Source organism: Lachnellula hyalina (assembly GCF_007821495.1).
Source record: "Lachnellula hyalina strain CBS 185.66 chromosome Unknown contig00017, whole genome shotgun sequence".
Taxonomy (NCBI): Eukaryota; Fungi; Ascomycota; class Leotiomycetes; order Helotiales; family Lachnaceae; genus Lachnellula; species Lachnellula hyalina.
Genome location: NW_022157131.1, coordinates 28,752 through 42,670, shown reverse-complemented (window position 1 = coordinate 42,670; position 13,919 = coordinate 28,752). Strand labels below are relative to the sequence as shown.

The 13,919-nt window shown below is 48.4% G+C and overlaps 4 protein-coding genes across 4 annotated transcripts; 3 read left to right on the top strand and 1 right to left on the bottom strand.

Moving 5' to 3' along the window:
- Nucleotides 1-445: 445 nt before the first annotated feature.
- MSP1 lies at nt 446-1,883 on the bottom strand (the record flags this gene model as incomplete). The annotated part of the gene is made up of 4 exons (XM_031146431.1): nt 446-998; nt 1,047-1,419; nt 1,471-1,747; nt 1,821-1,883. The coding sequence occupies 4 exons, from the start codon at nt 1,881-1,883 to the stop codon at nt 446-448; spliced, it is 1,266 nt and encodes a 421-aa protein (XP_031008257.1).
- Nucleotides 1,884-2,268: 385 nt separating this feature from the next.
- Nucleotides 2,269-4,016, top strand: LHYA1_G001447 (uncharacterized protein; the record flags this gene model as incomplete). The annotated part of the gene is made up of 3 exons (XM_031146430.1): nt 2,269-3,145; nt 3,193-3,750; nt 3,796-4,016. The coding sequence occupies 3 exons, from the start codon at nt 2,269-2,271 to the stop codon at nt 4,014-4,016; spliced, it is 1,656 nt and encodes a 551-aa protein (XP_031008269.1).
- A 582-nt stretch (nt 4,017-4,598) lies between these two features.
- mcd-4 (GPI ethanolamine phosphate transferase) lies at nt 4,599-7,751 on the top strand (the record flags this gene model as incomplete). The annotated part of the gene is made up of 5 exons (XM_031146429.1): nt 4,599-4,737; nt 4,788-6,343; nt 6,392-6,579; nt 6,630-6,771; nt 6,819-7,751. 5 exons carry the CDS (start codon nt 4,599-4,601, stop codon nt 7,749-7,751), a joined length of 2,958 nt encoding a protein of 985 aa, XP_031008270.1.
- Nucleotides 7,752-9,308: 1,557 nt separating this feature from the next.
- Nucleotides 9,309-12,510, top strand: LHYA1_G001445 (Cutinase transcription factor 1 alpha; the record flags this gene model as incomplete). Its single annotated transcript, XM_031146428.1, has 5 exons — nt 9,309-9,484; nt 9,678-9,738; nt 9,833-9,960; nt 10,019-12,385; nt 12,444-12,510. The coding sequence occupies 5 exons, from the start codon at nt 9,309-9,311 to the stop codon at nt 12,508-12,510; spliced, it is 2,799 nt and encodes a 932-aa protein (XP_031008271.1).
- Nucleotides 12,511-13,919: the final 1,409 nt, after the last annotated feature.

Below are 13,919 nucleotides of genomic sequence, written 5' to 3'. Positions count from 1 at the left end.
ATGACGTGCTCACTCACCGCCCTTGGAGCCTGCACGTGACCTACCTCCTCGCCCCCGCCTTTTAACGGTTTCAATGGTCTACCTAGCTGTGCTGTGCTGTGCTGTCTCTGCAACTACTCCGTGCGGCGGTAACTAGGTATCAAAAAGGATGATTAAGAGGCACCAGCAGACAAAACTTATCGAGCCTCTCTCTGCCTTTGGCTTAGGATTAAATTCGGCCGCTGCTAATAGATGAGGTCCAGCAAAAGACAAAGTCAACTATGAATATATTAGAAATAATTGCTTGCATTTACTTGTTGTCCATCCTTCGTCGAGTTAAGCATTACTTAAACCTCAGCCAGGCTTCGACCATCGCTTCTGGCGAGTCTACCCTTTATATAAAGACCTCCCAACGCCACGCATATTCTACACAAGTTTCCTCGAATCCCTTGTTCCCTGCCGAAACTCAATCTACGATCGGTACATCGTTTTCATCATCGACGTCCTCATACTCATCGCTCGATGCTTCGACTTCTTCGACTGTGTCGATTCGCTTTGGAGCCCGCTTAGCAGATTGGCGTGCGTGATTTTTTTGGATGCTCTGTGTGCCACCCTTTCTCCCAAAAAAGTCTTCAGTCATAATGCCGCGGACGGCTTCAGGTCTGACACCAGACATTGACACCCCGCGATTCCTTTGCTCTTTGATGAATTCTCGTACTGGGACCATTGCTGCGTCCCTGCAAGCTTCCTTGATATCACTTCCTGACATGCCTGCCATGACTCGGGTTAGATACTCGATATCGAAGTTATCCGAGTCGGTTTTAGTGTCATTCAACAGAAGTTCCAGGATCCGTTTCCTCTGGGACCTTGTTGGGAGAGAGACTGGGAATTTCTTAGGCATTCTTCGGAGGATGGCTTCATCGATATCCTGAATACGGTTGGTTGCACCAAGAATCATGATTTGGGCTGGAAGACCATTTTGGTTAGAAGATGTGAGACCATCCCAGAGTGTCATGAATCTACACGGAATTAGTAACTCTCTTGCCATGGGGCACAAGTCTACTTACTCTGCTTTCACCATGCCACTCGCTTCGTGCTCTCCACTTCGCCTTTGTCCAAGAACAGCGTCTATCTCGTCAATGAAGACAATACTTGGTTGTAACTTGCGAGCCAAGGAGAAGACGGCCCGAACAAGCTTGTTTGAGTCGCCGTACCACTTCTCCGTAAGTGTTGATATATGTAAATTGATGAAGCAAGCTCCACTTTCATGGGCCAGAGCTTTTGCGAGCATAGTCTTGCCACAACCTGGAGGACCGTAGAGGAGTACACCCGAAGGCGCTGCTAAGAGAGAAGAAGAATGCGAATATAAGTGTGGCATCGTCAAGGGGTAAATGACTGATTCTTTGAGTTCTTCAATAATATCGTCAAGACCGCCGATGTCTATGGGTGATTAGCATACATATTCAACATGCTTGATCAAGACATACGCACCATCGAAACCCACGGGTATATCCTCCGGAGCTACGACCTCCATAGCGATTTGGCTCTCATATTGATCCAAAACCAAATCTTCTGACCGAGGCCGCCTAGATTTATCCTTTGAACCCCGCGAATCGTCCTCTGAGTCTTGATCATCTCGCGACTTGTTTAGCCTTCGGAGGTTGGCGACGGCCTTGACGCGGGCTTGCTCATGCTGTTCTTTGTCCGGATCCCCTCCTAATGGTAGATGTGATACTACGCTCTTAGCGATATAGTACATAGAGACACTCTAAAGGGAGCAGTAAATATTAGCAGGCATTTCGATGGATGGACAGCGAGGCAAATGGTCAAAGATAGCTTACAGAAACCACCATTAGCAGGAGATCCTGCAGCAGACCATATCTTCTTGTGCCTCCATCCCCCATTGTGAGATATGTTTGAGGAGTGAGATTGGGTCACTATGGGTAGATTATCTAGAAGTAGCAAGAGTGAGTTGGCATTTGAGAGCGGAGCGGTTGGCGGCTTCTCGGTTTACGCCACACCTTTATGCATGATGTGGCTGAAATGGAAGCGACACTACTTTGCCGAAAGAGGAAGTACCAAAACAAACAACACCCGCGCTTTCTCGAGATTGTTGCTATCCTAGCTTCAACTCCACCTCAACATCCCAGCACCGACTCTGCGCGCGATAGTAGTAACGAGATCTCGCAGACGATAATCCGCCTCCCACCGAACTTGCTTTCTGATCACTTGAACGCGACTTGTCGCGCGACGCCATCGTTCCCGCGAAAGCGCATATTGATGATCGAAATGTCGAAGGCCAAATCTAAGCACGCGACACTGTCGGGGTTGATCGATTCCGATTCTGAAGACGACTTCATCGCACGAGACGTGATGCCCACTCCAGATTTTGCGGCAGAGAACAAAACGGCCGCAAAGAAGGCACGGGGAAGACCAAAAGCCGCGCCGGCGAAGGTCACCAAACAAAAGGCTCCAGCGCGTCGCATCAGCGGACGTCTAACTGCAAAGGCACCTGCAAGGGCCCCGAAGAGGGACAAGAGACAAGTATTAGCAGACAGAACGAACCAACAAAATGCTGAGGACACAGAAGAAGTGGACGAATTCGCGCAAGAGGACGAGGTCATGCAGAATGCTGAAGTCGACAATACGCCTGTTGCGACGAAGCAGAAGCCGAAGGCAACACAGAAGAAAGCGGCTAAGGGTCGACCCAAGACTGTGAAGGAAGTCTCTAGTACGAATTACAGTATAGAGGCATCAGAAGCGCCCAAACCGGAACCAAAGAAGGCAGGAAGGAAGAGGGGACCCGCAAAGCAGGAGATCGAGCCGGAACCGTCACCTGAAAAAGTCATTCCTGAAACGCAAGCATCCGTAATGGATATTGATGATGAAGCCGAAGAAGAGATTGAGCAGACGATTACAAAATCCGCTCCCAATGTGCGATCAGACTCTCGAGTTCGACATCCTTCTGTTCAACGAAGACGGGCTGGGAGTGCATCAGACACGGAAAGGGACAGAGGTGATCCAATTTTAAGACGGAAGCTTGGTGAGATGACCAAGAAATACGAAAGTTTGCACATTAAGTATCAAGACCTGAAGGAGATCGGGTTGAAGGAATCTGAACGTAATTTTGAACGGCTGAGGAAGCAGACCGATGAAAAGACAAAGAGTAAGCTGAGACTTTACATCTCTAATATCTCTGCTAACATATTGCAGTCTCGAATAATCTGATTGCTTCCCTTAAAGCCGATCTAGAAGAGCAGAGTGTCTTCGGAAAGGACTCCAAGGGGCTGAAGAAGAAGGTTGATATTCAGTCAGATGAGATAGCTTCTCTTAAGACTCAGATCGCCCAATTGAACACCTCTGTAGCGGAAATAAAACTGGAGGGCAAGACTTTATTGGCAGAGAAGAAAACACTCACGACCGAAAACAAGAATTTGTCATCGGAGAATAAAAAGCTTTTGACAGAAAATTCTAAGTTGTCTACAGATGTCAAGTCAATGGCCGCTGAAAACAAGACGTTGTCCGCCAAATTAGCAGCCAATCGTACTGCAGCTGCGTCTGTTGAGAGTGCAAACTCGAGGGTTCCTGGAAGTGCCGTGAAGCCCAATGGAGGTATTCGATTGATGGGCACTGTGGAGGCCGCTCAAGTAGCACAGGCAGCTCAATTGAAAGAAGATCTGTATAGTGATCTTACAGGATTGATCATCCGAGGGGTCAAGCGAGAGACCGAGGAGGATATATTTGATTGTATTCAAACTGGACGTAATGGTAGTAAGTCTCCCAAATTCCTGTTCTCCAAATTCCATGCTGATTCAGGTCCAGCTCTTCATTTTAAACTGGCAGCGGCCAATGAGAAGACAGCAGATAGCTACGAAGATGCGCAATGCAACTATATCCCACAGCTCGACCCAAGCAGAGATAAGGACCTAATGGATCTTCTTCCTGATTATTTGGTAGACGAGATTACATTCCCGAGGCCACAGGCTGCGAAGTTCTATGCACGGGTTGGAAAGGCTTTGACAGAAAAGGCTTCTTGAATATCACACTTTTGAAGGACTTGTTAATACGATCGACAAAGGAGGAGGATTGGAGTATGGGGGATTGCATTTTTGATATCCGGGGCTGGGGAGTGTTGGAGTGTTGGAGTGCTTGTGGATTTACGAATACCTTTGGCTTATTGCGATGCAAAGCATTTTCAGTGTATTCTTTGTTTCTGTAGGCTCAAGACGATCCAGATTATTGACTACACGACTGTTTTCTCCATATTTGTTGTTACCCCTGAACCCCTAATTGAAACTTAAAATTAGAACGGCTGCAACCCCTGCCCCGACCGCGCATTGCAGCAACCCTGAAGGCCAGCAGGGGGCAAAATCTGGAGAATAACCATCCTCGAAGACGTGAACGTGTTCTACGACAGACAAAACCACCCATGCATCAGTCCTTTCAACGGACGCGTCATTCTTTTACATCCACAGATGAGATAGAGATACTTCCACTGAAACGTCGCTTCCGATAAATCCTGCGAAGCGTTGACGCGGACATTTTCCATTTCTGAATACCTACAACAAAAATCTACAGCCATGGCGCGAGTCAATCGCTGGGGCTTTTTAGCTATCGCGATGGCATTTCACGTCGTCTACATATTCTCGATCTTCGATATCTATTTCGTCAGTCCAATCGTATCCGGCATGCGCGAATTCGAGGCAGTACGGCCACAGGGTGTAGAAGCTCCCGCAAAGCGCCTCATTCTTTTCGTTGGTATATCCCCTGCCTGCCCTTGCTTTGCAATATTTTGCTAATAGAAACAGGCGATGGATTAAGAGCCGATAAAGCCTTCCAGTCCTTCCCAGAACCATACCCCGAAACCGAGGCGGATCTCGTCCCCCGACCCCTCGCGCCTTTCCTGCGCTCGCGCGTCCTCGAGCACGGCACCTTTGGCGTATCGCATACTCGAGTACCCACGGAATCGAGACCCGGACATGTGGCGCTGATTGCGGGCTTGTACGAGGATGTTTCTGCTGTCACTACGGGGTGGAAACTCAACCCTGTTAATTTTGACAGTGTATTCAATCGCAGTCGGCATACGTGGAGTTGGGGAAGCCCAGATATTCTGCCGATGTTTCAATTGGGCGCGGTGCCAGGAAGGGTGGACGCTGATATGTATGCTGCGGAGGACGAGGATTTCTCTCAGGATGCTGTGCATTTGGATCTTTGGGTGTTCGATAAAGTGAAGGCAATGTTTGCGGAGGCTGCAAAAAATTCGACACTGGACGCTGCCTTGAGACAGGATAAAAACGTGTTCTTCTTACATTTACTGGGATTAGATACTACGGGCCATTCTTATAGGCCTTACTCAAAAGAGTATTTGTATAATATTAAGGTGGTGGACGAGGGGATCAAGGAGATTACGAAGATCATGGAGGATTTTTATAATGATGGGAAGACGGCTTTCGTCTTCACGGCGGATCATGGGATGAGTGATTACGGGAGTCATGGAGATGGACATCCGGATAATACGAGGACACCTTTGATTGCCTGGGGGTCAGGGGTAGCGAAGCCGGTAACGACTCCTGGAGAACTTGCGCCTGGCCATGATGAGCTATCTTCGGATTGGGGTCTGGATCACGTTCAGAGACACGATGTTTCTCAGGCTGATATTGCGGCCTTGATGGCGTATCTTGCTGGCCTGGCTTATCCCGTAAACTCTGTTGGTGAACTACCTCTATCGTTTTTATCTGGAGATACTGCTGCCAAGGCAGAGGCATTCTTAGCCAACGCTAGAGGTATCCTGGATATGTACAGAGTGAAGGAGGAAGGCAAAATGGCCACCGAACTTCGTTACCGACCTTTTAAGGCTCTTGGTGACCAAGAGCATTCGGTTGAACATCGATTTTCGGAGATCAGAGCTTTAATCGACCAAGGAAAGTACGAAGAAGCAATCCAAGAGACATCTGCTCTTGTCCAACTTGGATTGGCTGGTCTTCGATACCTTCAAACATACGACTGGCTGTTCCTACGCGCCCTGATTACCATTGGGTATCTAGGTTGGATCGCGTTTGCGCTCACCACTGTCGTCGATTTGCACGTCCTTCACGGCAAGACCGAAACCTCACGAACACTAGCTGGCACCGTATTCTTCTCTTCTGTTCTTGTTATACTGTACGCTTCTTTCATTGTATCAAAATCGCCAGTCACATATTATGCATACGCCATTTTTCCGGTTGGGTTCTGGTCGGAGGTCTACGCACGACGGAAAGCGCTGGCTGAGGGAAGAAAAGCGCTATTTGGGCATGTTACGAGTATCGGTGGGACTATCGCTTTAATATTGAAGGGTATTTTTTGTTTGGGTCTCGTTGAATCCCTGGTAAGTGCTCTAATGGCTATATATGGCGAAGAAGCTAACGCAGAATAGGCATTGGGTTATACGCATCGGGAGGTGTTTTCGGTCTTGTTTGCCGCTGCTGCATTCTGGCCTGCATTTTATGGAGCTGGGTTCTTGAGAGCAAACAAGGCTCTTATTGCTACATGGAACTTCTCTTGTATGGCAATGAGCTCTTTCACATTACTGCCTGCGATGAAGGTAGAGGATATGAACCTTATGTGAGTAGTCTCCTCTCGGTCATCTGCAATCACTAATATGGACGGCACAGAATGTCTGGTGGTGCTTTAATGGTTGTCATTGGTATCACATATCTTGTATTTGAGAAGAAACTTCTCACCACGTCGAAACTCGCAAGCGATTCTACGGCACCCGCTTACAACAATCTGTCGCGATCGCTTGTTGGTATACAGGTTTGACACCCCGCCATTATAATCGAGATATTGCTAACAAAACACAGACTGGGTTCATCATCTTAGCCATGGTCGTAACCAGGTCCAGCGTTCTATCACTACAAGCTAAAGCTGGTCTCCCTAGGGGAAACCAGATGGTGGGATGGGCTGTTCTTGTCTTTTCGTTGTTAATGCCATTCTTTCATCGCCTGGCGCCTAATAAGCATTATCTCCATCGACTAATGGTCATATTCCTGACCTTTTCGCCTTTCTTCGTCATTCTCACTATCTCATATGAAGGACTCTTCTATCTTGGTTTCTGCGCCACTTTGATTACTTGGGTCCAATTGGAACACAGCATCTACGTATATTCAAAATCGAACACAGCAACAACTACTCCTACGAATGGAGAAGCGCTTATGCCTGCATCATTGACATCCTCCCCTTTCCGATCACTCACATTATCAGACGTTCGAGTATCTCTGATATTCCTCACACTGCTTCAATCAGCATTCTTCAGCACCGGAAACGTTGCCTCAGTATCATCATTCAGCTTAGAGAGCGTCCAGCGCCTGATCCCCGTCTTCGACCCCTGGTCCCAGGGCGCATTACTGATCCTAAAGCTCATGATCCCATTCGCACTCATCTCAGCGAACCTAGGCATCCTCAACAAAAGACTTGGCGTCGCACCATCGGCACTCTTCATGGTTGTCATGGCGATCTCTGATTTCCTCACGCTGCACTTCTTCTGGGTAGTGAAGGACGAGGGTTCGTGGCTCGAGATCGGATCCACGATTAGTCACTTTGTCATCGCGAGTCTGCTGTGCGTATTTGTGGCTAGTTTGGAGGGTGTTAGTGAGATGTTTATCTCGGGCGTAGAGGTCGAGAATGGTTCTGCGCAGATGGGGAAAGAGAAGGAGCTTGGTGGGATTGTAGCGAAGGGGAGCAATGGGGTTATTCCTAGGAAACCTGTTGCTAATGGGAATTGGAAGGGTATATAATCTGGGGTGGGACAGGGTGGGACGGGGTGGGAAAAAGTATGTATGTTATGTATATTTATGAAATGAAAACATTAGTAATATTAGCTCGGATGCCAAATTTCACATGTCCTTTAAGCATGCCTTTATAAACCTCGTCCGAAGCTGCTTGGACGTGTTTAATCGCGTGCACACCCCACTCCTTCCCCCCCAAGTCTCTGGGTGCCAGAGGAGTCAAGATACTTTCTTCCACCAGCAAACAGCCCCGCGTTACTGGACCTGGACCCCTCATCATACCCATGCCACATACCTCGGCATCTCCAGATCTGCTGGTGCATACGACCCGAACTATCGGTACTTCACGTAAAACAAGAGATGAAACCCTAATGGCCAAATCCCAGCCTAGTCCATTTGAGATATACCGAGGTAGGTAAGTGTAGGTGGTGGGTTCTGGAGCACGGAAACGGAACGAAGGAAACAAAAAAGCAAAGTGCGGGGATGACTTCATTTCCCCAGGAAAAGAAAGCCGTGTGGCGCGGCGGGCGGATTTGGCGGGGGATGGATGGTTGCTTGGAGCGGGTTAGTGTTACGAATGGAGGAGCATAGGTAGGTACCGTGAGTTTGCGGTTTCTAGAAACATGTCAGGGTTGGTAGTAATTATACGTTGTACGAGTACATTATGCGGTTGATTTCTGTTTGTTTGAGAATAGAGAAATGTATTGTGAAGGTAACTACCTAGGGTGCAGTAACTCCTTTGGGGCAACTGGGCTAGGTATAACATGGTGCGCCGGAATATGCCCAGATTGTATTTATCAAAGAGGATATGTAGGATAGTTATGCTTCAACAGTATATAAGTGCAGTATCTTCAGGAAAGCATGGATGGCAATTGCATTGCAATTGTTTTCTTGATGTTTTAGGATTCCAAACACTCAAGGACTCCGCACACTATATGAGTACCCGTACTAAACTGGTAGAATCAGAGTAATCGGACGTGGTAATCTCTCATAGGCAAGAGGGATTTAATAGTTAAGAGACGTTGTGACTTTGAGGTTGTAAAGATCTACAAACCAGCTGATACTTTATTGGATATCAGACTCCAATTTTCATGGAAAATCCCCAAGTAGGAAATTTGACCGACAAAATAGGCAGGAGACCCTTGTAAACGTAACGGGGACATGCCGCTGAAACCTTGAATCCCCATCGCATCCCCCACGTTTTTTGTTCTTTCTTCAGAGCTTGTGGTCTAATGAACCAACTCGGTTAGAATCTTCAGCTGTGAGGCATCGATCGCATCGACATCGACAAAGACCCCACAGGCACACGACAGGACAGGACAGGACAGGACAGGCACCGACTCTTTAACCATAACTGCATTAACCCTTCCCTACCTACCCTACCCAGGTCCCTAGGTACCTTACCTTACCTTACCTTACCTTACCTTACCTTACATACCTTACGCTACGGCCCGCGACCACCACATCAACCAGACCAGAGCCAGAGACAGAGACCCAGAGCGCTGAAGGCGGTGGATGAGTACGATTACTGGTTGCAGGAACCAGGAGGAACATTAACAATCAATCATGGATACCGCCATGGCTTCGAGCGACCAGCCGCAGTCGCAATCCAACGGCTACGGGGGGCCACCAGCTGCGAATGCGACAAACCCAATTTCAGCATCACCGCAGCACACGCAGGCACCACCGCGCCCAAATCCTATGCCCAACAACCAAACACCAGGCCACCCAAGTTTCAGAAGGTATGCACCCATCAGCGCATGGTGTCGGGGATTATATAGGCACAGGCCTGGCTGACTGCGAGAAAGACAACGTGCGTCGCGAGCCTGCGAGGTATGAAGCAATCCGTTTCCTTTTATACTGAGCAATGTGATGTGTGGATCGTGCCTCGGCACCGAGGGTCATCAAATCAATCATCCATCACACAACCCAAAGTCAAAACCGCATAATTGCTAACCAGATACCATGTTATCCACAGACATGCCATGCAAGAAAGGTAAATACCCAAACCTTCCCTCACCGCCCAATTTCATTGGCTTTTCGCGCCCAACCCCTCGTACCATACCGCAGTCTTGGTTGACGTAGATTAGGTGCGATGCGATGCCGCCAGTTTGGGAGTGCCATGCACAAACTGCGTGGCTTTCTCTATAGAATGCCGGATCCCGACACCCAAACGAAAGAAGACTGCTGTTGCGGGAAAGGCAAAGGATTCTGATAGGTATGTGGTTTTTCTTCTAAGCTTTCTGGATGCATGTGACAGTTGCTTACTATCACAGCGATCGAGGAGACACCATCGAAGACGGCAGGTCTCCAGGGAATGACTCCCCCACGACTAATGAACGAAGTACAAGCGCATTTACTGCTACTGTCGCAGATGGCACGCCTCCTACGTCCCTCACCGACGCTCAGTATCGCCAGAGGGCGGAGGATGATGGCATGTATGCCCAATTTATGAAGCCGAAGTTCACAAGGGCTCCGATCAAGGAAGCGGGCAGAGTGGCATATCTGGGAGAATCTTCGAATTTGACATTACTGGTTCATGATAGACACGGAATGTCAGATGTGGTCCATTACCCTTTACCGGAGAATGTGAGAGGCACTCGTGCAAGGTTGACAGAGTTGGACAATGTGGAAATCGACATCTTGCATCAGCGAGGCGCTTTCTTACTTCCTCCGAGAGGTCTTTGCGATGAGCTTGTCGATGCCTATTTCAAATGGGTTGCCCCGATCGTCCCTGTTATAAATCGAAACCGTTTTATGAAACAATATCGAGATGCGAAGAACCCTCCTTCGCTGTTGTTGCTGCAGGCTATGCTCCTGGCAGGATCCAGAGTGTGCACCAACCCACAACTTATGGATGCAAATGGGTCGACGACACCGGCTGCGTTGACTTTTTACAAGCGGGCGAAAGCTCTTTACGATGCCAATTATGAAGATGATCGTGTTACTATCGTCCAAGCTCTCGTTCTCATGGGATGGTACTGGGAAGGTCCGGAAGATGTTACTAAGAATGTATTCTACTGGAGTAGAGTTGCTACAATTGTCGCCCAGGGCTCAGGTATGCATCGAAGCGTTGAAGGTTCACAACTCAACAGGGCCGACAAAAGACTTTGGAAGCGGATTTGGTGGACCCTTTTCACTCGCGATCGATCAGTTGCTGTCGCTCTAGGCCGCCCAGTTCACATCAATACTGACGATTCTGATGTCGAAATGGTTTGCGAGGAGGATTTCATCGAGGACGAAGGCGACGAGTTTCCTCCGGATCCCTTCCATGTTCAATTTTTCCTCCAATACGTTAAGCTGTGCGAGATTATGGGACTGGTGCTCTCGCAGCAGTATTCCGTGGCTTCAAAGGCCCGTCGTCAGAATGCTATTGACCTCACTCACAGTGACATGGCTCTGGCAGACTGGCTTCAGAATTGCCCAAAGGAGGTATCTTGGGAACCGAATCGACCTCACTTCTGGTCTGGCTTGCTCCATTCAAATTATTACACCACTCTTTGCTTGTTGCACCGAGCGCATATGCCCCCCGCGACCAACAGAGCTGCAGGATGGGAAGACAATGCGTATCCATCTCGAAATATTGCCTTTCAAGCGGCTGCAATGATCACCTCGATTATTGAAAACCTCAGTGCGCACGATGAACTCCGATATTGCCCAGCATTCATCGTGTACAGTTTGTTCTCTGCGCTCATCATGCACGTGTATCAAATGCGGTCGTCGGTGCCTTCAGTTGTGCAAGCAACTCAAGAGCGATTGCGGATTTGTATGAATGCTCTGAAAGATGTTTCGAAAGTGTGGTTAGTTGCAAAGATGGTTTATACACTTTTCGAGTCTATTCTGGGCAACAAGGTCTTGGAAGAGCGACTTCAGAAGGCAGCTGGCAAGCGTCATAAGAAAATGGCCCAGAATTTATCTCAAGGCATAGCTCAGATCAAGAAGGAAGATTCGGGAAAGCGAAAGTATGATGATATGGCACTTGACTTTGGTGTAAATAGCGGACCAGCTCCTCAAGAGTCGTACGAACGATCTCGACCGCAAACTCCGAGTCACACACCTTCACGTGAGCAAGCTGGTGGCCCGATGGCACCTCCTATCTCATCTCCCAACGGTAGACATAACACAGACACTTTTATGGGTGGTACAAACTCTCGACCTCACACCAGACCTCCCACGCCTTTCAATCCGTCATTCTCTGTACCCGCCACGCCTCCAGATCTCTACCTCGTAACCAGAAACTCCCCTAACCTTTCGCAATCCATCTGGGAGAACTTCCAACCCGATCAGCTCTTTCCCGAAGGCTCAGCAAACATGCACGCAAGCCAATTCTCACCACCCCAAACCCACCACAACCTAGACCCGAACCTAATGCAACCACACATGAACGTCTCTCCACAACAAATGCCAACCCAAGCCCAAGGCGGGCAGCTCCCACAACGAATGCGCGGTGCTGCTCCGGGTATGGGCGGTAGTCCACAGATGCTCCAGCCTAGTGTCGCGGGATACCAGGCGGCGCCACATAATGTGTGGCAAGGGGGATTTGATCCGAATATTGCACCGGGTGATCATGGACATAGTCCAAGTGATACGATAAGTAATGCTAGTGCGCAGGCCGTGCCTATGACTATGAATGTTGAGGATTGGTAAACATTCCCATTCTACCCTCACAAAAAAATGATCGATACTAATGGATGGTTGCAGGTTTCAATTCTTTGGCATAAATGGTGATTTGAGCGGGATGAATGGCGATACTACGCCTCTCGTTTAATGCAACTAGCTTTGGTAATCCTGTCCTGTGTGGAGCGAGGAATGGTAGGTCATGTAAAGGCGTTTATCGTTACTTTTTGAGCTGGGGATAAAGAAGGAACGAAGGAAGCTAGGCTCTCTGGAGTTGTTTTGTTTAAAGTCACGATTTAAAAGCGAGCTTGGGCTGATGAATTGATATTGGCATTGGCATTGTACAGTATCATAGGTTGCATTTTGCATGTCACAAATATGGGAATGGAATCGAAGTCATTTTTTTGGTCTCTTTCATTCATGCGTTCTAATAACTCCAACTTGTTACGTCAAAATCCCTTCCTTTCTACTTCGTATATCGTCCTAATCTCATATAAATCATACTTATATCTGAAAATCCAACCAGATTCTTATACCCAAGTACGTGTACATCTCTCTCTCTATCTTATCATCTTCTTTCTTTTCTCGAGCAATTGCCATGAAACACTAATAGAACCCCCCACCCCCTCTGGAACTTCTCCGCCATCGTCATCTCCTTGACAGACGTCTCGTTCGCCCAGCGGTCTAGCGATGGCGTCATGCTGGGATATTCGTCTGTTCTTTGGGCTTGGGCTTGGGCTTGGACTTGGGGCTCTGGGTTGTATGCATATGGGTCGTAGATGTAGTGGGTTGAGGAGTTGTTTGTTGCGCCTGTTGTTGAGGGGGGTGAGGTGGTGTGCTGGTATGCGGATTCTTGGAGGGGAGGGTTAGGTTGGGGGGTCCAGGTGTAGTTTTCTGGGTCCGGTTCTGTGTAGGGGTTCTTCTTCGGGATTCTTCTTGGGGTGGAAGGTGGGGTCGTTGAGGGCGTTTTGTCCTGTGGGTAGTTGCCTTGTGGGTTCTCGCTGCGAGGGGTGTCTCGGTCTCTGTGGGATCGATAGGAGGAGTGGTGGGAGGAGCTCTTGGAAGAACGGGTCTTGGAGGATGTGGACCTATGTGGCTGTTAGATGGGATTGGTAGGTATAATGAATGCTGGGGGTGGGACTGACTTCTTCTTGGATCCGCTTTGCGTCTTGGATGTGTCTTGGGATTTCGTCATGGTGGATGGCTTGGGGATATCTGAGTATCCGAGTGCAGTGGAGTCGTCGGGTGGGGAGAAGAATTGAAAGGGAAAGACTGTTCTTTCGAGTAGAGAGTAATAGGCAAGGGTGTCCTGTCAGGTGATTGATTGAATGTAATGTTCTGAGCTTCAAAGCTGTTAGTAGATGGAAATTCATGGCTTGGATTGGGAGACCCAGGAGCTTTATACCTCTACAGAATAGCCAGCCTTCTTTCTACTAAACTCTTTGCTCCTATTTTCTTCGTGAACAAGAAAGAGAATATTAAGAATAGAATCCCTTCACCGAATCTCCCTCCCCCAAATATACCATCTGCCTTACCTTGCGGACAGTACATTAGAGTGAG